The sequence below is a fragment of the Zosterops lateralis genome (genome assembly GCF_965231275.1).
Source record: "Zosterops lateralis genome assembly, chromosome: 11".
In the NCBI taxonomy this organism is placed as follows: Eukaryota; Metazoa; Chordata; class Aves; order Passeriformes; family Zosteropidae; genus Zosterops; species Zosterops lateralis.
In genome coordinates this window covers 17288398-17316023 of record NC_139771.1, presented here as the reverse complement: position 1 = coordinate 17316023, position 27626 = coordinate 17288398, and the positions used below count along the sequence as shown (strand labels likewise).

At 45.3% G+C, this 27626-nt stretch overlaps 2 protein-coding genes across 2 annotated transcripts; one reads left to right on the top strand and one right to left on the bottom strand.

Annotated features, from left to right (window-relative positions):
* The first annotated feature begins 8822 nt into the window (after window positions 1–8822).
* Window positions 8823–15128, top strand: LMOD3 (leiomodin 3). Its single transcript, XM_083869312.1, has 3 exons — window positions 8823–9285; window positions 11122–12492; window positions 14618–15128. The coding sequence occupies exons 1-3, from the start codon at window positions 8989–8991 to the stop codon at window positions 14642–14644; spliced, it is 1695 nt and encodes a 564-aa protein (XP_083725438.1). The 5' UTR covers window positions 8823–8988; the 3' UTR covers window positions 14645–15128.
* Window positions 15129–16952: 1824 nt separating this feature from the next.
* ARL6IP5 (ARF like GTPase 6 interacting protein 5) lies at window positions 16953–26882 on the bottom strand. The gene is made up of 3 exons (XM_083869133.1): window positions 26692–26882; window positions 18991–19208; window positions 16953–18671 (listed from the first exon to the last, which is right to left on the bottom strand). Exons 1-3 carry the CDS (start codon window positions 26865–26867, stop codon window positions 18499–18501), a joined length of 567 nt encoding a protein of 188 aa, XP_083725259.1. The 5' UTR covers window positions 26868–26882; the 3' UTR covers window positions 16953–18498.
* Between the last annotated feature and the right edge of the window lie 744 nt (window positions 26883–27626).

The following is a 27626-nucleotide window of genomic DNA, read 5'->3' as shown; positions in this document are numbered from 1 at the left end:
CTTCAGCATTCCTCCTGTTTCTCCTTGAGTGCTTGGGAAAGTGCAGTGTTTGTTATTCCAGGGTTTTGAAGTAAATCACTGTGGTCTGATTTCTTTTGGTCTGTGGTGTTGGGTGGAGTGCAGAGGGTCAGTGGCCTCCTCTGAAGGAAGATTGGCCCTAGGCAGGTCAGAGATCTCAAAATATCAGAATATCAGGTCAGAATTTCTGCTTCTCCATCAGCTGTACTGAGGGAGCCAAGCTGTACTCAGTCTGCATCCCTCCAGTGATATGGACAGAGATGTCCTTGTATTGTTGAAAATGTTTCTTGCTCATCTGTCCTTGCACCTAGGAATTGCCACAGCCTTTCCCATTTGGAATGTGGCTTTTGGGGTTTGCGTTGTTCATGTGCTGGGTCCTCTTTGGAGTTTGTACCCCCCGAGAGACCCACCTATCTGGAAGAGTGACCTGGGTTTCAGATGCACAACTGCTTCTCCACCCTGGTTACCCAGTTTATTCAGTCTTGCTTTCTTCAGAGTTATTTATCATTCCCTACTTTTTGTACTGTCCATAAACTTCACAACCGCCACTGAATTTTATCCTTATTTCCAGGTTGCTGGTGAAAATAAGTGTTAAAAAGCCCCTGAAGGTGTGCCCATTAAAATTACCCCCCATGACACTGTACTTTTTAATTTCTCCAAGCAGCATTTGGGGTTTGTCTGCTGGCAAGTTCTTCCTACATCAACTGCTCCCTGCTGCTACAAACCACCAGTGCTTTGAGCAGGAAGCTGAGTGGTCCCAAGTCCAGTTCCTTACCCACAGCTCATGGAATCAACATTCTCAAAGCTTTTCCTACAGAAAGGAAATGAGTTGTGTAACAAGGCCTGTACTCCCTTTAAAGCTTTGTTTTCATTCCTTTATTTTAATGCTGCAGCCACGGAGTTTTGTATTGGCTTTTCCATCAGTGTTCAGGATTTAGCTCAGCCCAACACATCCGTGTTGGCACAATGCTGGTGCTCAGCCTGGCCTCCCAGCCTGCTGGGACAGAACCAGAGTGATGTTGGATGAAGTTGAAGATGGGAATTTGAAGTGGGTTTGGGTTGAGGATGGTCTGCTGTATTTGGGGGTATTGTGTATAAATCCTGTAGGGCCAGAGTTCGGAGCCTGGTTGTGGTTTTCAGTTAGCCAGAGCTGAGCAGAGAAACTGGGAATTGAAGTGGAGTGGTGGAGCTGTAGCTCTTGAGCCCCTCTTGTCATTCTTCACATGCCTGGCTCTGCAAGGGTTTTGTTTAGAAACTTTGATGAAGGGTGGAAGTACAGTGAAGAAGGAGGCCCAGAAGAAGAGAATAAGAATATCCAACTTTTCTTTTTTCAGATGTTGTTTACGGTCAGTCTTACGTGGCACAGGGAGGGAAAGGGAGACCATGACATCCCTGTGGCATCTCCTGGCTATCAAATGAGCTGCTGCTGCACCCAGTTGTTGCCAATTGTTCCCCAGGACCTTTAACTTTCCCTTTGCAAATTTCCAGTTTGCTTTGTTGTGTTTCTGGAGATGCATATATACAACTGTTCAGAGACCAGTCTGTATAATGCAGCTGAGGAGGTAATAAAGACATAGTTGTAATCATTATCTTATTTGTTCACAGCTGAAATACAAATTGCCTGTGCTTTGTTTGAATTCCTATCTCATCTGTGTTGCTGTTTAACCACAGCCTGCCTCACCAAGATAACTGAGGACATCTAGTGCCTGATAGCAGAGTTGAAGAGAGGAGCCTTCCTGCTTCTTGTGCTCCTCTGAAATCCTTCCTGACCCTTCCAGTATGAAGAAATATCTAGAAATTCTTACTTGGTAATATCAGAACAAAGCCAAGAGGTGAACAAGGTGAAACACCAGACCCACAGGGTTTGATTTTACAAACATCTCTCTTTTCAGAAGGTAGATGTTGATGGGAGTGTGGAGGAGAAATAAAACCCCGCTTAAATCTGTGTCTAGTGGAGTGTTTCTGAGTGCTTTTAATTAAAAAGAAGACCCTGACCTTGCCAGGAATCCTTAAAAAGGAATTTGGGCACTGAGCTAAAATAAGCCATGCCTGATATTTTTAATTGCTGTCTGCCTTTTCTCTGCTGTTTTGAACAAAAATACTCTGAGATACAGGAGGACAAACACTGCTGGGAGCTGCCATGAGCCCCGTGGGAGGCTGGTGTTGGACATTCCTCCAGTGCAGGGACCAGGAGGGATGGGGCTCAGGCCAGGAGCCTCTTCCCCAACACAGGAAAATCTTTTAAGATCACTAATCTTTAAAATTCACCTGCCTATACTTACGTGAAACTTTTTGTCCAAGGTGATTCAATATGTGACTCTTGCAGGTTTCTGCTGACTTGTCATTTATGATCTTGGACTTGCTCAGATGAAGTGTGAAGAGTGCAGCAGCAATGTTTGCTGCTCCTGTGTGGGTGAGGAGCCTTCACTGTGACCCAGCCCGTCCCAGAGTTTGTGTAGGAAATCCTGTAAAGGCTGAAGGTTTGCTCCATCTTCTGGGCTTTGGGATCATTGCAGGAGAGCTGCTCCTGAGCCTGGGGAGAAGCTCCCTGCACTTGCCTGGCACTGTCTGGGTATGTTCACACTGCTCCTAGGAAGATTTCTGCATTCTAGACTGTTCATCTATCTCCTTTGTACTTTTTTTTGTCATATTTAATACATTTCTAAGGTATAGAACTGACAGTCTCAGCTACAGCAGGGCCTCACACAAGTAGTGAAATCTCTCTCAGTGAAATCTCTCCCAGGGCAGGATTTATCATCAAACCTTTTCACCCTGTGCTCTGATGGAGCCAGTGAAGCCTGAGGAGCCATTCCCTCTTTGGGAGAAGGGGCAGTGCGAGTTGTGATCAGTGCTGGTAGCCCAGGAGGACACATGACACAAAGGTCAGGGCCTTAATGACAGAAGCAAGACTTTGAACAAGAAGCAGCTCCTTGCCATCCATCCAACTCTGTTATCCCTGTCTGTCCCTTATGATGAAGGGAATCACCATAAATCCTTCAGCAAGTCCTTGACTGCAGAGGGATGTGCTCTGCCTCCCCGGACATCTCCTGCCCCATTCCAGCACAGCAGGAAGGAGTCTCAATTTATATTTAATCATTAGAGTGCCATCAAAGTGCTGCAGATGGAGAGGGGTTTGCAGCCAGCCAGGGCTCAGCTGGAGTAACTCTAGAAGAAATCCTTCCACCTGTTGACAGGCTGAGGTTAGGGAAGGACGTGCCCCATGTGTGCAGAAGGAGGTGGGCATGTGGCCTTTGCAGCATCACTCACTGCCTGTGGGCATGTTTTGGTGGCAGGAGGATATGAGGTGAGGGGCTGTGATAGGTTTAGATGCTGTAAAAGAAAGATACAGCCTATTTCACTGTGAAGGGTGACATTATTTCCTAGAATGACTCTGTTTCTCATCTGATCTGCTTGTGCTGAATTCAGTGTTTCATAGAAATGTGGAGGTGATTGCACCTTGCAAAGATTTTGATGTTGCTTGTTGAAGAATCCTCGATGTGGTGTTACTGCAGTTCTGATTTAATGGCACTGCCAGACAACAATAGCAGTGAAACTGTAGATTTAGCCTAAAAAGAGAGGGTACATTTTAACATTTAATTCTGGCCCTGTTTTTAGCATGAGGCTTTCATCACTCCCACAGTTCTGCCCTGCAAACCCAGAGCACAGATAAATCCTAGGAATAAGGTAGAGTTGGCAGTAAATAATTGCTGAATTGCACATGCTGTCACAGATGGGTTCTTACAGAGCTTTCAAGGAGATTAATGTCTTCTCTCAAAGTCTGAGCTTGCATTTCTGGTGCAAGTATTGGATCTCTGAGCCTGTTTTGTGCACAGATTTGCAATAACAAGCCCCCTGTTAATAGTAGTGAACATTTGGGTAAATGCCCATGGGTAGTGTGAGATCCAGCACTGTGCCTTGTGTCTGGGTGAGCTGTGCCCATCAGACAGGAGCCAGTGCTGCCCCAGGTCTGTCCCCAGGCAGACCCTGGTGCAGGGGTTAGTGTCCCCTTTTGATGGCCATAACCAGCCTCAGCTCTGTCCCAAAGCAGGTGCAGCCACACTGAGGCAGCTCAGGGCACCTTTTGGGTTTGCCCATTGATGGAAAGTCCCAGGTAGAGCTGTAGCTCAGTCTCTGAAGCCGTGGTCAGGTAGCAAACATTCTGAATTGCCTGCTCCCCATAAAATAACAAAATTACTCCTGGTCTTTCACAGACCTGTATTTATTCACCACAGGCTGGTTTTCTACTCCTTTTGGCAGCTGTTAGCTCTGTGCTTTGGGAAGAAGAGGTAACAAACCACCACCCAGGGATGAAAACATTCAGCTATTTAGAAGTGCTTCACCAAGGTCACATAAATAACAAGCTGGGAAAGGAAAATACCATGTTAGCAGAAATTACTACTGAGTGTTTCAGCATTTTGCCTATGTTTGTACTATAAATGATATCTGGGAGCAGAAACTCCCTCCTGTAGCCACAGAACTGCTCTGTGTAACTGAACATGGTGCAGAGCAGCCCCCTTGGCTATGCTGGGGGTGCTGCTCCAGCCACTTTAGAATGTGGTCAGTAAAAAAAAGAGCTGGGAGTTGGCAGGGGAGGTGTAGTGTTGTTCAGTGTTGAGCAAGCACAGAAAGTCAGTCTTAGGGGGTCAGATTTGGAACAGGTTTTGGCTCTGAATGAGGCAAAGGTTTGTCCTGGGTCAGCCCAGACAGCTCAGTTGCCTTTTGTGTCATCTCCAGACCCCCAGCAGCAAAATCTCAGTGTCAGCATTCATATGTGGGACTGTCTCCTACCCCAAAATCATGGGAGTTTTGATACTTTTAAATGGTTTTAAATGGTTCAAATTATTTAGAAACCCATCTGCTGATTATTTAACCCTTTTTGATACAAACCAAGACATATACATCTGACTTGCCAGTGTGTGTTTCCCTACAGGATTGCTTTGGACAGGCCACTGTGGGTGGTCAGTGCCCTGTGCCAGGCTGAAATGTTCTGTTCTTGATTTTTGTCATGACCAAAGTCTTCTCCATGCTCCACTTTTCTCCCTACACTTGTTAAAGTTTTCTTTTCCCTGTAATCAAGAAGGTGGATGATGACAGAGGTTGTTTCCTACTGTGTAGGTACTGTAGCTGTTCTCAGACTTCTCTAAAAATAGAAACTAGAAAAAAAACAAATCACCAAGTTCTTTTTTGGGGGGCCAAATTAGAAGCATCCAGGTCCCACTGAAACAGGAGATGTTTGCTTCTCTAGAGGCAGAGGAAATTACAAGACATCAACACAGTGATGATGGGAGATGATGAGAGATTTCAGCACAGTGAGATGTGGTGATGGGTTGAGCTGGGGCAGCAGTGGAGGGCTCGAATCCCCATCCCTGCTGCTCCATCCTGCCCTGATCCAGCCACTGCTGTGCCTGCTGCTTCTCACAGGGTTTGACTCTGCAGCTCTCTGTCCAGTGACTTGGGCAAATACTTCCTAAGTCAGATGTCCTTACTCTATTTAAGCAACAAACTTAATCTGATATATTTATATCTGGAAGAGTTTGGAGGTGTGGTGGGTGATTTTTTTTTTCCCCTTGGTGTTTTTCCCACAGGGTGTCTCTCTATGACTGCTCCCACCCCTTAGTGGTTGTTATTGTTAAGATCCCATCATCTGACCCTTTATAATCCCTATATTGGGTTACACTGCATTGCTGGACATGCTTGGTGTATGCTCTTGATTGTCAATTTTAGACTCTCCCATCAGCCTACGAGTTTCTTAAAAGTAAGGCAAGGTTATGTTACATGGGCACATTCCCTGACTCGTTCCAGCTGCACTTGGAAATGCCAAGGATTGGTAATAGAGGGGAATGAATGTGGGGAGAGTTTATAAGCAAAAAAAATATGAAAGCCAGCATTATAAAAATTGCTCTCCAATATTTGGCCACAGCATGTGTCCCATCAATTACCTTAAATATAGAACAGGTTTAGGCACTCATGAAACATGGGTTCTTGGGCTGCCTCGTGTCAAGTGATGGCACAGGGGTCAGGCCTTCCTGATATTCAAGTTAAGGACTTGTGAGCCTTTTGTCTTTCAAGAGGGACAAGTGGGAATTTTTGAAGAGAATGTGTAAATGAGAAAAAAAAAAAATCAATGAAGTGAAGCAATCCTACAGGAGAGGCTGCTGGGTTTCATCCTAGAGTTCATCCATATGTGAGAACCTGCTTTACAAACAGGGAGCAGAGAGTCAGAATGGTTCATTACCAAGGGCAGACCTCTTCTTCTGTCAAGCATGCTCCTAAAGTGCTTTTGTTTAATGCTTGTTGGGTACCTACTTAGCACGAATTCTGAGCTGCTACTTCCTGTAGGAATTGCTCTGTGATTGCTGCAGGTACCTCTTGCCTTCTGCTGGGGCTTTGAGTGCAGCTCTGGCACAGCACGCCTCTGCCCTCCAGTAAAAGGGCACCTCGAGGAGCAGCTTGTTAGTCCAGGGATTCCTGAACAAGTGTCAAATCAGTGTGGAAATAGCAAGTGTCACCAGTGGAAGTGGCTTTCCTGTCTTAACGAAGGTTGAGAAATGTGTGATTGCTTTGGAAAGCTCTGAGGGGAACACCAACAAATGTTCTTGGGAAGAAGATGGGGAGTTTAGACTTGGAAAAGTGTTTTAGACCCACCGTGAGCGTGTCCTCCTCACCTCAAGGGTGTTGTTTGTTGCTCTAATGTGCTGTTACCAGAACACCAAAACACTAAGCAGTGTGTTAGGAAAGGAAGTACATCCTGGAAACATAATTTATGGAGGAGAGACCTAAAGTAGGCAAAATATGATACCCATCTCTGAAATCTGTGGGATTAGCACCTGTGTCACCAGGAGGGGTGTCACCAGGCAGCCCTTTGCTCTGCATCTGATGGAGAAGGCATCATTCCCAGTATAGTGTTTCCTAATAGTGGCATTGACAAGTGATATATTTCTGCTTAAGAGAAAAAGTGGTTTTCAAACACCTGATAGTGTTCTCAGTACTCCTGTTTTCCTTCTCAAGAGGACTTCATGGGTTTGACCCTGCTTAACTTAGATGATCTGACAAGACCATGGCCCAAGATGGCCTGGCTGAAGAACATGGAAACCCAAGAAGGTGGCATGGGGCTTTATTTACAGTCAAGAAATTAGCAAGTGAGAAGTAAGCACTGAATAGACAGCTTCTGTGGCCCAAACTACATCGTTTGGGAGAGTAGCATACCAGCTACTGAAGAACATTGATTTATTTGATAACACCAGGAAACCATTTATGGGCTCTATTATGGGCAGCAATTGCTGGGGGTTAGAGCTGCTGGAGCAGATAGATTGATGTGTGGGTCTGCTGTTGTGCTTGCTACTGCATAATATAAAACAAGGATGAGGACGTCCCTGAAATGCCACAGGGGCAAATGGAGCCATTGCATTCTTGGCTTGGGTTTTTATTATCTTTTCCTTTGCCACTTACTCTGTTCTTAAATTTTTGCCCTCTTCCCTGCTGTGTAATAGCATGAATCAAATGAGGACCTTTGGATAATGGACTTTTAACAGAGGTTAACAGGGATTAGAGCTCCATGTTTCTTGTTACAAAACACAGCAAAGAGGCACCATGGTCACGCAGAGCCTATTTTGCTGCTGGCAGACTCCAGCAGAGCGTGGTTGAGACTGTGATGAGAAATATGGCTTAAAAATTGGCAGGGCATGGTTTCACAGCCTGTCCCCCATGGTTTTGCTCCTATGGAAGCTGCATTTGCAAGGTGAGGATTTGGTTTGATACCCCTGCAAAGAAAATTTGAAATTATGAGAGGAAGTCTTCCTAATCCAATGAATGGCCCAAACTGTAAGTAACAAAATTAGCCACAGCCACCCTTGGTACTCTGCTGTTACAAAGAAACTGTGCACAGGGTGATGTTGGAGGTATGGCTTTCTGGTTTGCTGTGTGAATTGAGCAATAAAATATTCTGAAGCCTATAAAATATTCTGAAGAAGGAGGCACTTAGATGAAATGGACACCTAACAAAAAAAGTAGTTTGGGGAGTTACATCAGGTCTACAAATGTAACAAAGTAAATCCTTGTAGTTGCTAACTAATTCTGTAAAAAAGTGGTAAAAAGTAGGAGAAGGATGAGCCTGGGGTGAACTGTCAGCCAAGAAGAGTTGAGGGTGCAGATGATACTCATGATGGGGACAGACCAGCCAAGAAAAAGGCATTGGCATTGTCCCTGGATGGGAGCAGAGATGTGCCATGGGAAATGCTTCCCTGGGAGCACTCAGGCTGCTTCAAAGGGCTGGTGCCTGTCCTCACATGGACCTCTGTCCCCAGGCACAAGGTGCATATTGTACCAGCTCTACCCACCTTTTTCCATCTTGGAGGACTTTCCCCTACCCAGGATGTGAAGCTTGGGACAGGTCCCCAACTGAGGGTGGCTGCACTCACACCAAAACCCCCTGTGATGGTCAGTCAGGGCTTAGACATGGCCAAAGGCAGTGCAAAACCTGTGGGTTTTGGCCCTTTTGAGACAGATTGGAGATGTTATGGATACAGAGATCTTTCTGGTTCTTCCCAGAGGCTGGATTTCACCTGCACATCTCACAGGTACCACGAATGTCCCTGGATCCAGCACGGGGTGAAGCCCTGAGTGGTGCAGTGTCTCGGGAATCCTCTGGAACATGTCTCTCTTCTGCCCCCCTCAGCGGGGCACACACCAGCTGCACTGAAATGTCAGAAGGGTTTGCACAGCTGACAGGTTGCTGAAAATGGAGCATCGCCATAAATTCTCTTCATCCAGCCAAGTGCAGCTTAATATAGACTTTGCTGCACGGGCTGTGTCCAGCACTGAGCCCGGAGCTGCCACAGCTCATGACCAAAACATGAACTTGTCGATTTAACCGGATCAACTACTGCTAGTGAGAGGGGGAAAAAAAGAGAAAATCCTTTGAAATTCATCTTTCTTTTTAGATTTGAAAAGTCTGAGAGGAAGGAGGGAAGAATGAACATGTCTGAACTTGGGCAAAACTCCGATGAAGATGTGTGTGCCGAGGACATTGATGAAGATGAAATCCTGGCTAACCTGTCCCCCGAGGAGCTAAAGGAGTTGCAGAGTGAGATGGAAGTCATGGCCCCAGACCCTGAAGTCCCGACTGGGATGATACAGAAGGATCAGACAGAGAAACCCCCCACGGGGAGCTTCGACCACAGGTCCCTGGTTGACTACCTGTACTGGCAGAAGGCATCCAGACGCATGCTCGAGGATGAGAGAGTTCCTGTCACCCTCCTGCCCTCTGAGGTAACAAGCAAAAAATCACAAATATTTATTATGCATCAGCAGTGGGATCTGTTTTTATAGCTTTAATACCTTAACCTGCCCCTGCTTCTGTCCCTTACGTAAGGTAGAGTACAAACATATTTAGATTAATCCTAAAAGCCTCATCAGTGATAGAATCCAGCTTGGACTGATGTCAGGGTTAGTAATTTTTTAATTGCTTTTTCCAAATATTTACTTAAGCTTTTTAATAAGAAAGAATCCTAATTCTGATTTGAGTAAAGCAAATCACTGAGAAACTGTCACAAGATCAGTTCTGGAGGATGTAACTCTAATTTGTTTGAGTTTGCATATGGAAGAACACCATGTTGCTTTTCCATGGAAGATTATATTAATCATACAAATTAAATTAATAATTGACATAATTTAGTGATATACTGGAGAAAAATCCCAAACCACTGTATTTTAGCAGGGTGAAACATGCAAACTCTGTGAACTGGTTCAATCCTACTCAATACAGTGTTAAAATGTATTTAACTATCCCCATGACTTTGAAATAAAGTTAAGGTCATACTTAGATATCTTTCAGGATGAGGGCTACACTTAAAAATAGGTTAATAGAATTGAAACTTGGCCAGATGAAACTCATCCATACTTGAATGTGAAGTTCACTAGAAGTGAATTGGAAGTAAGTGATTTATTTTATTTTTGTTTTAAATATCAGTGATTTGCTAATACGCACCAATGTGGCACATCCCAGACTTCTCAGGGCAGGTTTCATGGGCTCCCTTTGGAGACCAGGGGAAATCTGTAAGATTTTTTTCCTTCTGCAACACTTTTACGCTCAAAGAAACAATTTTTTAAACACTTCTGAGGTTAAATCTGAAATCCAGGCATGGAGCTGCCTGCTGCATTCACAGCTGGTCAAGCAATCCCCACACCAAACCCATTCACCACCACAGCCCCAAGGGCAGACGTGACTGGGACCATTTTGTCTGACTTTGGGTGCAGCACAAGCCGTGACACTGTCCTGCCTGAACCAGTGCAAATCTCAGAGAAATAGCTTGATTTTATTAGTGCTTTATTAGCATTTCTCTGTGATGGATGAATGGCTTGCACAAAGATGCTTGACAAAGAAAAACTTCAGCTAGGAGTGTTTCTGGAATTCGTAGACATTTGCAATTAATTTATTTGGATTGTAGAAGCCTCATTGCCCTGCAACTGCTTTGTGCAGGGGCTGGTTTCTCATCTCTGGGCTTCTGGATATCTCTTATCTCTCCAAACTGATCTAGTATTTTATCTTCAGTGAGATGCTGCCTTAGGTGTGATGCTCTGGGACTGCCAGAGCAGGTTGCCTTGTTGTCCCTTGTACTGGATGATTCCACAGTGGTCACAAGGTGCTCTCTTCACTCCTCCTTGGGCTGAGCAAACCATCAGGGCTTCACACTGATGTCCAGGGCTTTGTGGCATACGAAGGAAACTTCCTCTCTTGTCAAAGAAATTATAAAGATTGCACTAAATCCAGAAAGAGACTTTGGATCAGAGACTCTTAACCCCCAGAAGGGTTCAAAGACCATCTTAACATATCATTAAATATGTTTAGGGTTTAATTTTCAGAACTTAATTTAGTAGGCAGAGATGAGAAACTGGTTTGCAGCCTCTTTAGGAACAAATTGTTCCTGTGTTCCCAAGCAAGCTGGTACAGCCTGAACTTACAGCAATGACACTTTTAAGGGTTATTCTCTATTGTATGGGCATAGAGGGATCTAAATCCAGCTGCTATGTGTTTATTTGAGCAGAAGGTTATTGTAACAAAGATGTTTTGCAACTATTTCAGCTGTGAGGTTTTGTCTTCCTCAGAGAAGTGCCGCAGAGGAGACAGAAGGAGAGGCCAACAGCAGTGGTGAGGTGGCTGGTGGGAGGATGCCAGAGGCAAAAGAGAGACATTATCAAAATGAACATGTGTCCGAATCAAGAACACAACCTGGGGAGACCAAGAAAGATGGAAGTGATAAGGAGAGAGTGGTGGAGGAGGATGAGAAAGAAGAAGCAGAGGAGGAAGAGGAGGAAGAAGAGGAAGAAGAAGAAAGTGAGACTGAATTGGAAACAAAGGAGAATTACACCAATGAGAACAGTCATGGCAACCAGATAAGTCAGAAGCCAGGTACAGAACCAGGAGAAATCAAGGAAAAGCCTAAGGAAAATGAAAAGAAAGTATCAAAATTGAACATCCCCCAGAAGTTAGCACTGGACACCAGCTTCATGAAGATAAGTGCCAGGCCTTCAGGAAATCAAACCAATTTAGAAGACAGCTTGGAGAAAGTCCGGAAAAACAACCCAGACGTGAAGGAGCTCAACCTGAACAACATAGAAAACGTCCCCAAGGAAATGCTGATAGATTTTGTCAACGCCATGAAAAAGAACAAGAACGTAAAAACGTTCAGCTTGGCCAACGTGGGGGCTGATGACAACGTGGCCTTTGCCCTGGCCAACATGCTGAGGGAGAACAGGAGCATCACCACCCTGAACATTGATTCCAACTTCATCTCTGGCAAAGGCATCGTGGCCATCATGCGCTGCCTGCAGTACAACGAGACGCTGACGGAGCTCCGCTTCCACAACCAGAGGGGCCTGCTGGGCCACCAGGCAGAGATGGAGATTGCCAGGCTGCTGAAAGCCAACACCACCCTCCTTAAAATGGGCTATCATTTTGAGCTGCCGGGGCCCAGGATGGTGGTGACCAACCTGCTCAGCAGGAACCTGGACAAGCAGAGGCAAAAGAGGCAAGAGGGGCAAAGGCAGCAGCAAATGAAGGAGCAGAAAGAGTTGATAGCGATGCTGGAGAATGGACTTGGGTTGCCTCCCGGGATGTGGGAAATGCTGGGGGTACCACTGCCCCAGTTGAGAATGCAGGAGCCCCCACAAGCCCCCAAACCCCCTGTCCCTGCAGCTGTGTCACTGAACAAAAGGCAGGAGAACACAAGGCCGCCGGCACCCGAGCAGCCGTGCAGAGAGAAACCCATCAGCTTCAAAGTGGTCAAGCTGAAGAAGACTCAGCGCAAAAACCCCGTGCCAGAGTACGTGGAGCCCGCTGAGAAAACCAACCTCAAGGACGTCATCAAAACACTTAAACCAATTCCCAGGAGAAGACCCCCTCCCCTGGTGGAAATAACCCCCAGAGATCAGCTCCTCAACGACATCCGCCAGAGCAACGTCGCTTATCTCAAGCCGGTGAGTGCAGAGTGGTGGCACCGAGGGCAGGGAGTGGCAGTCACCTTCTGGGCTCTGAGCTCTGGTTGGAAATGCTGGCTATTGCCAGGGCTGGCAAATGCACCTGCACAAGGCATTGTCACCCTTTGCTGTCAGGCTGCCACTCCTGGCGTGCAGGGGGGTGTTTTCCAGCAGCACTGAGGTGTGGCTTGTGCAGGGAACTCACTGCAAGCGCCAAGGCTGCACCTTGGGCATCCCTGTCTGCATCTGAGAAAGGATATTTGCTCAGGAGGTGAACAAACCCACAGAAACTCAACCTTACCATACTCACAATAGTGTATTAGTCATGACAGGCATGTGCTATTAGAAGACAGTTGTTTCAGGAGTCCAAGAAGTATTATTTTTCACATTAGTCTCCCATAAGCCCCATGTTTCTCTCTTCAATAGCTGTGTTTTTCCTTAGCTCTCACTTTACACAAGAGAGCACTGTCACTTGGCACACACTGAAATCCAGCCTGGACTCACAATCTGCAGCCCTGCTCCTGCCTGCCTCACCCAGGAACAAGGAGTGTATTTTAGTGATCCTTTGCTGCTCATTCTTTTGTTTGTCCTTATGTAGATCAATTGCAAAATTCTAGAGCTAACGGGAAAAAAAGAAATCAGATCCACCAGCAGTGAAGATGGAACAAGGTTACGGGAAGAAAGTAGTGGTACTGTAGGGGATTTTATATTCGTTTTTATCTAAAATTTGCCACTGAAAATTGGCTCAGTGGTCAACTCAAGTGAGCTCAACATTGTCCTGACTTTGAGTATGCCAGTCCAAAACTGAGAACTGCCTCTTCGGTACCAAATTCATTTTGCTTCTCAAAATGCTGGCCACTAGATTTAACCTCTTGCTCTCCTGACCTGTTATATTCCCTTGCATTGATTCAAGAAATCCTGAAAGCTGACTAATGTATTTGTAGCTTGTTGCCCGTTTGTGTTGCCAAGGCTCGAGGAAGAGGACAGAAAATACCTTGTAATTAGAAACAGTCACGTAGTATTTTGTAATTATTTTTTTCTTTCAATATTGACGTTTTAATATAGTGAGCCTAATTTTGCTTTCATTTATACCTACAAAGAAATAATTACTTCCTCAGTAATTCCAGACAGAGTAGTTTGTCCTGATATTTTGTCAGGGGCAGGTCCTGCAGTGACCTCAGATCCTGGTCCAGGATTACCCTGAACATTCTGTCCCCAAGGCAAGATTTGGGTTCTGAGTTTCTGCTGGCCACTCCAACTTGGCTGCAGCCAAGGCCTCTCCTCAGGGCATTTCTGGCCTTTCTAGGCCAGTCCAGGATTTCCATTTTGTTTCCACATCCCAGACAATAACACCTGCTTGTGGAAAGCTCACAAATAGTGCTGGTGACAGGAGGTTGGTCCTTCATGGCTGTGGGACCTGCTGCCTTCCCAGCCCTCAGGAACAATGGCACTTGATCTCTGCCAGGCATAGCCCTTATTTTGCACAGCAATGTTTGAGAAACCTGAGTGCTGCCATGTGCCAGGGGTGATACTGAACCCCAGCCATCCCCCCCAAAATGATTGGGGGGATTTTTATCTATGAGAGCTGTGGGGTTAAAGGTTGAGGGATCAATTCATGGTGCGTCCTAAATATGCCAGGTAACAATAGCTATTTTAAGAGCCCATGGAAAGATGAAATGATGGACACGTGTATTGGGGGTTTGGGGTAGTTTGTTCTGGTGGATTGTTTGGGGATTTTTTGGGTTGGTTCTTTTTTGGCCTCTGTCACCAGACCACTGGGTTTGGATTTGGGCCATTAAGGTGTTATCCTCCCCATCCTCCATGATCTTGGTAAACTCCTCAATTTCCTCAACTTCATTTTTAAAATAGAGTTTTACTGCTTGAGCTGAGCCAGGTGTTTGTTCTCTCTGTGGTGGGACTCTTATGCCTTCAAATTGATTTCCTGGACCTTAAGCATTGCAAACATCAAGTGAGGCTTTCCAAACAAAAGAGAGCTCCCAACCAGAACTCCTTGGAGCTCCTAGCTGTTATATTTTTAGTTTCTGAGGGTTTGTATTAGACTAAGCTGGCCTTGTAAATAAGACTGAGAAATTTCCTCCTCCTAATCCTTGGTGTCCTTGTCCAGGTGCCGTTGCCAAAGCAACTGGAGTGAGAGACCAGACTGACCTGAAGAAAACAACTTGGAATAAGGACTTATTTGAGTTCTGCTTACAACTGTTCCAGCAGATGTTTTCTGCAGAACCCAGGTGGTGTATTCAACTCTTTGGGAACAAAGCTTGCAGCACACACTTGTATTAGTGTGGTGAAAACGGCTGGCATGGGAAAAGTCAGTGCTGAGCGTTTCCATCAGGTATCAAACAATCCCGCTGCCATCTGTCTGCCAAGAGGATTGGAGGCTTCAGTTTGTTGTGGGAGTATTTTCTCAGAGGCATCAATAACCTTGTCTTTCTAGTTTGTCAGCAAACTATTTTGCTTCCACTTTGTCCTTCTGCTGCCAGATTCTGCAGGAACACGCTGTGCTTTATCTTTCTTTTCACACACATGCTACTTTATTACTCTCTTGTCCATGAGAAATGTATTTGGATTCCATGTATACAGCTTCATTTTTTAGGCTAAGGAAACAGAAACGAAATAAAGCTCTCTCTGTAAGATGTGTGCAGCACTTCCATTGCTAACAAAGCACTCACTAACAGAATGACTGCTCTGGTACAACAAACACCTTCCAAGCTCTCTCTATTTCAGAACAATGTCTAGTGGGTATTGCACCTGGTCAGCATTTAAAAGATGATGCCATGCTCTGCTTTGAGAACTGTGATGTTCATTCCCTGTGATTCACCTCTGTCTTACTGTAATCCTTAATTACAGCCACCTTGGAGAGCACTGAAATGCCATTTTAGGTCTCTCTCCATGCTGTTTTTGTGGCAGGAGGATGAGCCTCACCTCTTTTCCAGAGGTTTAAGAAACTCCTCATTCCTCCTAGTATGATATGTGAATAGGATGTCACACATCCTGCCAGGGCTGTATTTGAAGGGGTAAAACCTGTATATACACAATTTAGTTTTCCTTAATATTTTTGTGAATTTCTTTTCTCCTCCCTCTTTTATAATCACATTAAGTTCTTCTGCTGTCTTTCTGGTAAAGCAGCTACAAGTAAGTCACACTCTTGTGAAATACATCCACGAGAGACCAATTGTTTTAGGGGCTTTTTTCTTTGTTTTTTTTAAAGCTGTAAGGCACAGGGAAAGAACAAAGGCTTTCCTGTGGCTGCTTGATCCAAAGGCACAGCTTTGTAGCTCCTGGCAGGATTACCTTCAGGTGAGTTAATCTCTGAGTGATAACTCTTAGCAACCTTCCCCTGGCAGCTAAATCCCTGTCCTACCCTGCTCCCCCTTCCCATGTTTATTTTAACAGTCCTGTAGTATCAGTGATGTCCAGCACCTCTTGAATCCGAGGTAGTCTCTACTATCACTTGTTCAAATTTTCATTTGTTCTTGTCCTTTTGGTACCTATCATCTGGTCTCTCTCCAATCTCCACCTTCAAAACTTGTAAAGCTCCTTCTCACTTCTTCTCACTTCCCTGCTTCTGTTTGCAAATGTAATGCCCTAAACTTGGGAAAGCTGGTCTCTGTATTGCCCAAGAGAGAGCAAGTATCACATAACAGGGAAGCAACATAAAAAATGAAAGTAATTTTCATTGCAGCCCTCTCTTTTTGTAAAGAAAAGTAGGAAAGGAAGAAGCTTGGTACTTCCAACCCAGCCCTTGCACAGAGCACAGCAGCAAGTGACAAATGCACCAAGTAACTCCCCAGGAAAGTTCTTGGAGCACACTGCTCTCCAGACTGCTTTCAAGGCCAGGCTGCAGCAGCTCAGACTGCAGCAGTTGGGACAGGGAAGCACAAAGGAATATATAATATAGCACTTTACAATCTCCAATTCAAGCTGCCAGGCACCAATTACTGCCAGACCCAGAAGCTGCCAAACATGAATTTCCAGGGTGGATAGAGCATGACCTGTGAAACTCTGCTCTGATCCACATTCTCCCACCGAGCAGCCTCTCAGTGATCACAGGAGGAGGGAGGCAGACACAGAGATCATACCCTTGGTTTGACTGCAGCAGGGCTGGTACTAATACTGCTCAAGGCACAGCTCCCAGTAATCCTAAAAGCAGAAATCCTTCTCAGGTAATTAACAGAAATGTGAAATCCCAGTTAAGTCGAGTTGAGTTATATAAGAGACCAAAACTGCATGAAGAAATACCGTAAGTATTCCACCTCTGTAAAGCAGCTGTTTTAAGGATGCAAGAGCAAGGCTGGAACATTTCAGTTCAGAAGTCCCTTGGGGCTCAACAAAGCTGACACAGAGCAGTCAGAGCCAGCAGCTCAATCCCCAGCACGGGCTTGTGGCACAAGCCCCAGGGTGACAGATCTCCCACCACCCCAAACACAGACACAGGCACAAGCTCACGTTTCCAATCATTAGAATTTATTTTTCTTCATAACTGTGCAGTTTTTAAAATGTTACTGTAATGATGAAGTCATAGGCTACTATGTTCTTTAGGTGTGGAAACAGTTTTCAAAAAACAAAGACCATGCGCTACAAGTGAGGAACAGGCCATTGACTCTTCAGCTGGAATATACAGACATTTCTGATAAATACTGATCACCTTAACACTTAAATGGAATGACATGTTCAGAGTTCTACACAGTTCACTATGAAAACAGCATGGCAAGTTACATAAAAGCTTCAACTTCAAGGATCCTTGCTTTTTTGTTAAATTAATTACTTGGTTAGAAAAGAGAAATGCAAGAATATTTGAAATGGAGTCTCACCTGGACAACTTTCCCCCCCTGTAGTTGGTAAGCTCCTGTTATCAAGATGATTCCATCAGAGCTGGCAGTTAAGTTGTGTATATATAAAAGAATCCCCCACACTGCTTTCAACATCAGGAGTTTTAACAGGCAAATATCTTCATGAATTTGGAATGGGTTTTCAAAAATTGTATCTTGACATTTATTGCTTTTACTAGTAAACCTGAAATCCAGTTTATTACTTTGAGGAGTGTTGGAAGTACAAAGTCAACAGATCTTGTATTCTTTGTATTCTGGGTGAGAAGAAAGAAAAAGATGACCCATTCTCAAGAACACACATACACCTCCATCTACAAACAGCCTGTGCAGACTAAAGCAGGTAAGTCCTAAAGTAGCAGTATTTAAAAACATCAAAGGGGTAGAAACCCAGCTTATCCAACTTATCACTTTTTCTCCCATGCTTGGCCAGACTTTAGCTGGTACACAAGGAATTTTGGCTCCCCTACAGAGGGAGCAGTTCTATGGATGAGGATTTTGGAGAGCCTGAAGGTAAATGTTACTGGGACTGACAGGCAGTGCCATGTACACTCTTCATGCTTCCAGCTATTTAGATTGTTTCAAGGCTGCTAAAGGAGGGCTGTGAGGTGAGGACGGAACCCAGACTGGAAACAAGCACTGCACAGTTTTACCACGTGCCAGTTAAGCTGGTAACATGCTCTCTGTAATACAGAGCACTCAAGGGACGGATTTGGAGGACGCAAGAGATACCTGCTTGTGATACATTCCAGCTCACCTGAGCATCTGAAAGGTGCTACCCAGCATAACCTGGCTAAACTGCAGTATTTTAGAACTGAGATGAAAGGGATGTTGCTTTAATAGACCAATTTGCTACAAGACAGATTGAGAGATTGCATTCCATAGGTTTCCACCTCTTCCTCCTCTACCCCTAGAGGAAGAGACAAGCAAACATGGTTAAATTAGTATGTATTTGTGTAAACACCAGAACATTTTGCTATACAATAGAAAAAAAGTTGCTGTTCTTAGAGGAGCCCTGAAGACCTTGGAATACCTGTATCCTGCAACTATTAACCTGCACCACATGCATTTCCTGTTTTGTACATAAACTGAAAGCAAGCTTGAACAATAGTAAATAGCAACTACACCCCTGCAACAGGCAGAAATGCCACATTGCAGCTGCTTACTCCTTCACTTTAGATATGTAGTCAGCCAGTTTGTTGATGCTATCCTCCTGCTGTTCTAGAGCATCCAGTATGAAGCCCATCGGGGTCTTCTTCAAGCCTATCCCCTCCATCTTGTTCTGCAGCTTGTTCTGTATGTTCCGGAGCCTCAGGGAAGCATGGACAAACATCACTGCATGACAGAAACACACTCATGAATTGTCAATGCCCAAGGAATGCAGAGTTCTTGCAGCACTTAAGACACATCCCAGCACCATGACAGCACTGGAAGATGATGATGTATCAACGACTGCTTGAGTAACCACAGGTACTCATTTAATAACAACATTAAAGATGGTTTGAGCTCCTTTGTGTGCCCTCCCCCTGTTCTGTTTTGGGACCATTTAAACACAGATAGCAAAGTTAACAGCCAACTTAAGACTCTGCAGACTTGTTTGAGAAAGCTCAAGTCACACACCTCTACTCCCTCAGAGAAGAAAAGAAATACTTACAGAGGAGGGGAAGTGTGATCCCAAACATGAACACCATGACATCTCCCAGGTAGGAGATCAGGAAGTAGCTAGACAGCATGATGGCCACGACAAACGTGGTGGGGTACTGCTTCTTCAGCTTGCGGAGTATATCCTTGTTGTGTGACATCCACACAAAGCCCAGGAAAACCAGCACCACCACAGTGCCACCAATGAGCATGTTCAGGGGACTCAGAAACCTGGAGAGAAGAGGAATAACAACAATAAAGAGTTTAGTTTCAGAACCTCCATGACTTGTGTTCATATGGCATTAGCCCAGTGGTAATGTTACTAGGGAAGTAAGGCATTGAAAAGGCAATTGCTGCTGTCAAGACCCTCACCAAGGTCTTTAACAGGAGATAAATAAAGTAAAAAGTACAACTCAAGAAAAACCCTTAGCATTGAATTTGGATAATCTTTATGTTCTCTTCCTGAGCTTAGCTCAGGATGCTCAGTTTCTGCAGCACATCATCATAGAAGCACTTCCCACCAGGGTCCCTCCTACCTCTGCAATCAACTCATTTGATATCACACCCAGGGTCAGCATATCCAGACAGCAGATGGAGACAACATTGACTGATCTTTTCCCTTCACATGACCAAAACCAGGCTCAGGCTAGGCCTTCAGATGAGCTAGCTCTTCATGCTTTCTTGTCTAGGTTTGCAAAATGGGAAAGGTAGAGCAATGAATAAAGAAAGTTACTTCACTACTTCTCATTTCTGAATAAACCTTCTCATTTGTTTACATTCAAAGAAAAGAATTGTATAAACCTGCAAAAGGAGCTCACCACTGTTAGCACAACAGATAGAAGCCCAGTCCCAAGCAAGCATGCCTGAGAGTCAGAAGGAACTGGAGTATGTGAAGAAGGCCTTACAGGAAGAAGAGCCAGATCTGGCAAGGGAGTCGCTGCTGAGGTTTGTGTTCTGTTATTGTTATCAGAGTTTCCAAGCAAACCAAGCCATCGAGTGGATCAGCTTTGAACTATAAACAGCAAGTCCCTTTTTGGGATGAAAGCAAGAACGTCACCTGCTCAAACCACTTTCCCAAGTATTCAGAGCTGGTTCAGAATCAAGTGCTCAGCAATGACTTTGCTGAGCTTGTTTCTGTACTCATCCAGAGTCCAGGCTCTATGGTATTTCATTTAAATAATATTAAGTTATGTGAATTCACATGCATTCTGATTTTCTGGCTTTTGCATGCACTGATGTGATTACACAGCAGCTGAGGCCTCTGGGCTATTACAGCTATGGCAGCAGCATGATACTGCTCTGATAAAGCCAGACACGCTCAAGGTTTACTCCTGCAGACTTTGCAGCTCATCCTGCAGCTCCAAAGCCACCGTGCTCAGTGACTCACCACTCCTCCCCACTGCCAAGGAGGATGTTATGGTTTGTGGTCTGTGCTTCACATCCGGCCCAGGCGGAAGAAATCTGCTGCTGGCCTGGTACTGTCAACACTCTACCTGCAGCACCAGGCATCATCTTCCTGGAGCAGGAAGAACCTCCCCAAGAATTATTTCAGAGCAAGGACTGGCTCTTGATTATTTGTGTTAGTTGTGCCAACAGGAGGTGGAACAACTGGACAGAAAAAGATTAAAATTCAGAGTATTTCCCCACCTGCTTCTGCTACTCATGCTGAAAAGCCAATAGGGCTTCTTGGAAGTGGTGACAGGCCAGACTTGCTTGTTGCTTTTGAGTCACTCCCTGTAGCCAGCCAGATTATATTTAGCTCTGAATTGTCAATCTAAAGTTTCCAGGCTGGAAAAAGTGAACAGCATTGCTCTGGAAAGAAATAAGTTTCATCTGTGCTCCTCTGCAGCAGGAGGAGGGTGACTCATGACTGGACCACACTGGTGCCTGGGTTATAAATGTGCTACTGGACATAAGAGATTCTTAAAGTAGAATTCAACTCCACACTTCAGCTGTCTTGGAGCAGAAATGGCCAAATTTACACAACTCACAGCAATCTATTTTTGTTGCTAAAAATCTACGGACAAGATAATTCTGGAAGCAACAAAGATCTAGGCAGAGCTCCACTCTGTGTGGAGCCTGGAAAATGTGCCTGGAAAATACTCTCAAAGCCTTATCATCCCTACGCTTCCCGTTACTCTTATTACAACTTCAGAAACCCGTGGTGAAGAACCATCCCTCCATATTTATAAGGAAGAGACAAAGACCTCTGTGCTCTACATTTCTTTCTGGTGTTACACAGGCTCTGTGTAACTGTCTGGCTGTAAGGGATATGAAGAGGGGTGAGGGGAGAATGCATTCAGAAGATCCCTCTTTTCTGAGGAAAGAGATTTGACTCACATGTTTTCTGAAGTGGGCTGCATTCCAACGTGCACAAGGCAACAGTGAACACCAGTATCAAGTGAAGGCATTCAGAGCCACACGAACACAGATGGGGACTGCAGTTGCCACTGAAAACCAGTATTCAAATTATCAGCCATGTGTCCATAGACTTCACTACTGGTGATTACAGTGCTGGATAGGGTGTCACATGCCAAAGCCACCCTTTACTGCTTGACTCGCCCACAGCATAATTTACAACACTATCTAAAATCCTACAAATTCATATATAGAAAATTCTTCTACAACAATGGCAGTTTTCAGGAAGGCAGAACTCCATTATACAGTTTCACTCAGATCTGTTGGCACGCTGCTCTTGATAACACAATAGCTAAAAACCAGAAAGGAAAAAACAGGGATATGTAATTTTAGAACAGAGACTGCGGGAAAAGAGAGCTGTGTAACAGCTCTAGAAGTCACTTACTATTGAACCACCAACACTGATATTGGCCTTATTTATACAGAGGTCAGAACACGACAGGACAAATTTGTGCTCATGCAAGCAGGCTGGAAGTCTTTCAGAGATGCAGAGAAAAGATAAGTGACCAGCCATTAAGTATGTTACAAGATACTTTCTAAATATAATTCCCTTTAGCAGGGATTTATGAGACCTCAAATACCTAAAAATGTAATGCACAGAACTATCAGCACGGCAAGAGTGTACAGTGACTTGAGTTGATACTGCTCAGAGGACTTAGGGGAAGAAAAACTCTTTTAGGGTTGGACATAAAACCCACTAACTTCTCTGAGCCTGAAAGCAGTGAGTGTGGCAGGACTAACAGCATTTGGGGGTGCCAACAGCCCAGAGCAGCCCAGCTGGATGATCTCCTTTGTTTTCTGTGGTGACAAGGTACAACCCTGGTGGGATGCTGTGACCTCCAGCAGAGCTGGGACAAGGAAAAACCATCACCCAGATTCAGTTTCCTTCAGTATCCACCTAGATACAAAGTAGAGATAGGAAAAACAAATACATGAAAAGAAACATCCCGGATGGCTGCAGGGACAGGGAACTGTCCTGTGTCAAGTGGGACCATGGGACACTTTGTATTGGCAGAAGCAGCCCCAGGAGAACAGGGATGCTGGGGGTGCAGTTGTGTGGGAAGAAGTCCTGGCAGCTACCCCTGGCCAGCAGAAACAAATGAAGATTAAATACTTCGTTCTTTTAAACTAGATTCTTATTTCTAGGCTCTGCCCTACATGCATCACAAAGCAGGTCAGAATTCTCACACAGGAGCAGGAAAACACAAAAAGCTCTGCTTTCAGTGAGTTATCACATCCCCTCCTGTTGTCAGGTTGTTTCGTACCTGCACACTTGTGCACAGCCTTACAGCAGGAGAGGGGGAGGACACACAGCTGTAGCATATGGAAAAAAGAGCTTGGCAAGGCACATCCTTCGTGTAAGGCAAGTAGCCTCCAGCAGCACAAGCCCAGAAATAGGATAGGCCCCATAAAAAGCAAAAGCAAGATAGCTCCATCCTCATATCATCTCCATTTTAGATGACTGTCTTGGGGTGATTATTCAGCAGTTGCTGTCACATCTGTTTCTTTTGCATGTGACCAGGCAAGTCTGAACAAAGGCACTGAGTAGGAGACTGGCAGTCATTGAGAACATTTTTTAATTTAGAGCAGCTCAGTTAGGCTGAAATAAGCACGAAAATTCCTTCTTGGAAGCCCTTTTGCTCCACCACGGCCCAAGCAGTGGGCAGGTTAGAGCACTAAAATGTGCTCATTTGTATTAATTTAAATAACTTGAAGTTCTGCCTCCTCTCTCCCCACACTTTGAGCTTCACTGAGGTTATAAACCTCTAACTACAGCTAGCACATAAAAATTGTCTTGGGAGATAGCCCTCAGCATCCATGGGTTTAGCAATGCTTCTGCACTTACTGCTGCTCACTTGCACGGCTTTGAGAACAAGAGACAGATTCCTGCCTGCAGAACTGCCAGACCTTTATGAAGTTCTGCACCAAATATTATTATGCAACATGTTTTAAAATTATGTGTTTTGCTTGCTGGTTCTTAATCTTTCATCAAGCATGAGAGAAACAAAACATTTTGCTGCCCTGCAGCCTTTGTTTCAGCAAAGGGATTCACTACAAGTACATCAGCTAAGGTGGTAGTCTGGGGAAAAAACATGGAAAAAAAAATAAGGCACAGTTGTTGACTGCTGTGGTTGTACAGATGGACACTAGATGATTTGAAGGAATGTCAAAGAAAAGAGACATCAAACCTCAAGCTGCAAGGAGAACATTATTCCAAGACAGAATGAGCTCTCTGATGCAGCACTCCAGAATTCAGCACCCTTTTTTAAAACTGTCAGATTTAGAAGCTGATTTTTAACAAGTACATGGCAACAAAAGCTTAGATGAAATTACATTAATTTAAAGTAGTTAAGTTTGAACTACATGATAGAGAGGCCTTGTTGGAGTAGGTGGAAGAATTTCACTTATTAACCAAATTGACTGTTTGAGGGAAGTTGCAAGATGTGGGAGGCACTGAAGGCCCTGATTTTAATAAAAATTCATACAGGACTCACAATGACAGGGCCCTGGCTCAGGGTAAGAACAGGGAGTCCAGTTCCTCTATAACTGGGAGAAAGGGCAGACTTTTGTCAAGATCTTGGTTTTTATCAGCAATCTACTGCAACAGAGTTGGAGGTGGGGGGAGAAAAGAAAAAGCAGACAAGTCCAGAGTCCTTTTTAAAGGAATTTGCAGGGAGAGAGTGTGGCTGCTACCACCAGCCTGTATTTGTGGAGTGGCACTAATTTATGACTTTTAGTTTCTTGTTCACTGATTTATTATTTTCTACCCAGTCCTGTAGGCTGAAAGTAAAATCTGCTTTACTACAAAGCACAGAACTTCAGGTAACAGTAACTATGGGAGAAAGGCAGGGACACAATGCAGTAAAGATCATTACAATCCCACTGTGCTCATGGTGAGGTTATTCTACACCTTGTGGAGAGAAGGTAACAGGCTGGAGAGGTCAGCTCTGTTGTAGGAGGGGCAGTAAACTAAAGCTGTGGCACAGAGCACTGTATTTCCAGTATCAAGAAACCTCTAGGCTACAATTTCTGTGTCAGCCCAGCACAACCACGGTACTGCAAGAGCTGAAAATATTATCTCTGCATTTCAAGTCTGTCTATATAATTAGATGGTTTATGAGCAGGTAGAGTTGGTCAGTTTAGTTTTGATCACAGGAAGACCACTCCATTAGTGGTTCCAATAATCCTGCCCTTAGGCCTGGACACAGCCCTGGAGTTCCTAAAAAGCCATGATTCATCATTTATCAGGGGTTCCTGCCCATTACAGAATGAAGTGAAAGACAACTTAGTCATCAATTCAAATTTATCAGGAGAACTTTCTTTACCTTTCTTCCAAAACCACAGTCTGGCCAAATGAAAAATATTTTTATTATTCTCTACTGAGGTATTATCCCATTTCCTTTAGAATTCTTCTCCCATCTGATTTTACTTCTGTGTTAGAAGAATCAGACTCATAATATCCCAAAGACTCTGAGACATGCAATAGAAAAAAAATTAAAAAATTGAGATAAAGATCCCACTTCAGGTCTTGTTCATCCATAAGTTTTCAACACAGAGGGTTATCACTCAATATTAAGATATTATAATTGAAGTTCTGATATTAGTTTCCATCTTCTGTGGCTCGCTTCCTCCTCCACCTCCCACCTCAGCAGATTAGTAGGAAATAAGTGGGAGATAAATCTCCCTTGATCTGAAGAAAAGCAATCAAGAGTTCAAAAGGAGGAATTTAGGGGGGTGGGTAAACGCTGCTGCAATCCTTGTTTTATGACTGGAGAAAACAGAATTATTTACATTCTTTTCCTATCTTTTTGGGCAGAAGAGCTTTCTGTCCCCCTGCTTTCCAGGGGCACTGTGATTTACCTGTTCATCCAGAGCTGGCTACAGCATCGTGCTGCTAAACAGTGAACACACAAGTCTAGAACAAAGTGGCAGAAGAACAGCAAGACCATGGAAGTCTCATTTTGACAGCCTAGTAGTCTGTAAAGATCACTGCAATGTATCCCCACCAAAATACATAAGAACAAGGCCTATGGTACTACACTGAACCTGAAGCCATCATACACATCAAGAAGAAAATGCAGGATTCTGAGCCTTTTCTTCCACAGAGCACAGGTGAAAGTCCCCTGTGAGCCAGAGAATCTTTATCAACTTAGATGCTGTGTCAACAGCTTCAGAAACCCTAACAGGATGCAGAATGCTTACCTCACACCAAAAAAAAAAAAAAAAATTGATTTAGGGGAATCATTTTAAGCCTCTGCAACATAAGAGATAAGATGTACTTCAGCCAAAGCCACTCTGGCCTGGTGGCTGGGCAGTTCTCCAATTTACGCATTTGTGTGTTGCTTGTTGAGAAAAGTGGGGTATTTCAGTTCCCATATTACAAGCTTAATCATCATCTCTGCTGCACGTCTTGCTTAAGAGCTTTCTGACCAAAGATCCCAGAGCAATAGAGTCACACAGCCTTTGATTCAGAAGGTTATTATAAGGTTATTTCCTGATTCCCTTCAGGAATGCTGGGTGTGACACAACATGGTACCAGCAGATGGTCCTGCCTCGAAGGTCTGAATCCTGCCCACCAAAACGAAATGAAGGGGGACCTTATTTATTCTACAGCGATTTTTTTTCCGGTATGAGCTAGCTCAGAAATAAGAACAGCTTGCTTTGAACATTACTTTAGAGTAACAGAGAGCAGAATTTATCTATGCATTTTTTTTTTTTACAAAAAGCTGAGTGTGTCTCAGCCGGAGCAGCCCCGGCGGGCAGGTTCAGGGGGAAGCACAGATCGCTGCGCAGGATGCGGCTCCGGCATCCCCGAGCATCGCCGCCTCCCGCCCGAGCGGCGCCCGCAGCCCCCGCGGCTCCGGCTGGAGGAGCAGCCCGGGGAAAGGGGGACAACAAACAGGGACCGCTCACACCCCACCGATACATCACAAACAGCACTGCCACCGAGCCCCCCGCCAAGGAACCAGGCCTTTACGTTTTTAAACGACACCAAAGGTTTAAGGAGGGGGAAAGGAAAAGGGGGAAAGGGAAGGGGAAAGCGGAGTGGAAGAGGGTAAGGAAAAAAAGGGGGAAAGGAGAAAGGAGGAAGGGAAAAGGCAAAAAGACAGCTCCCCCGCGTAGTCTCACATCCCTCCCGGGGCGGCCGGGCCCTTTCCCGTGGCCGCAGATCCCCCAGCCCGGGGAGCGGGGCCACCCCATCCCATCCCACCCCACCCCACCCCACTCCATCCCATCCCGCCGGTCCCAGTCCCGGCCCTGCCCCGGCTCTGCCGCCCCGAGGCCCCGCACTGACCCCACGATGGAGACCAGCGCGGCCGCCACCATCAGGTAGTTGGTCTGGTAGTAGAGCAGGTTGCTGACCACGCGGTTGTTCCATTTCGAGATGTCCTTAAGGTCGGGGAGGGCGAAGCGGTCCGAGCCGGGGAAGAAATCGTCCCAGGCCCGCAGCGGGGCCACCTGCACCTCCATGGCCGCCGCCGCCGCCGCGCAGGCTCGGGAGAGCCGGGCACCGCCCCGGGGCGGCTCCGCTCCGGCAGCGACACGGGCACCGACAGCGACACGGGGACTGACAGCGGTACCGACACCGGTACTGACACCGGCACCGACACCGGCCCCGCTCCGGTCCGGCCCCGCCGCCCCGCGCTGCTGAACCCGCCAGCGAACGAGCAGCAGTAAAAGCACAAGTGACAGGCGTGTGTCACCGCCCAGGGCTGGCCCCTGACAGCGGCCGCTGTCAATAACCGCTGTAAATTCATTGTTCCTTCAGCGAGTGGGGATGCACGTTGTGTTCACGTGGGGAAGGCACTTGGCATCATCATCTGTGAAGGGAGGGATGAGCAGGGAGGGCACCAGGAGAAGTGTCAGGGGTGTCCCATGGCAAGGAGGGCTCTGCTGGTGGAGTTGGTGTCTTCAAGCTGAATTTTCTGTCTTCAGGTTGGGTTTTCTCACCTTTTGGAAAGTAACTGATGTTGTCTGGTATTTCTGCGACAGAATTTGGCTAATGAAGAAAAGAAGTTTGGGTTTCAGGCATTGCGTAAGATTACATCACCTAAATAAATATGCATTAGGAGGGCGGAGAATATGTAGTGTATAGGCGGGTTCATGTAAATTTTACTGTATAACAGATGGAACTTTTTATCCCTTGGGGTACTTGATTTGTGAAAATTTCCGCGTGTGCAGATTAAACAATGTTTCCTTTCTAAACCAAACTCTGTGTTTAGAGAGCTC

Bases quoted from the DNA above. Each gene is read 5' to 3' on its own strand.
- ARL6IP5 (XM_083869133.1), bottom strand. From the start codon at position 26,867: ATGGAGGTGCAGGTGGCCCCGCTGCGGGCCTGGGACGATTTCTTCCCC. The intron at 19,209-26,691 runs GTCAGTGCGGGG...TCTTCTCTCCAG, and splicing joins GCGCTGGTCTCCATCGTGGG to GTTTCTGAGTCCCCTGAACA. The intron at 18,672-18,990 runs GTAAGTATTTCT...TCTGTCATGCAG, and splicing joins GATCACACTTCCCCTCCTCT to TGATGTTTGTCCATGCTTCC.
- LMOD3 (XM_083869312.1), top strand. From the start codon at position 8,989: ATGAACATGTCTGAACTTGGGCAAAACTCCGATGAAGATGTGTGTGCC. The intron at 9,286-11,121 runs GTAACAAGCAAA...TGTCTTCCTCAG, and splicing joins TCACCCTCCTGCCCTCTGAG to AGAAGTGCCGCAGAGGAGAC. The intron at 12,493-14,617 runs GTGAGTGCAGAG...GTCCTTGTCCAG, and splicing joins ACGTCGCTTATCTCAAGCCG to GTGCCGTTGCCAAAGCAACT.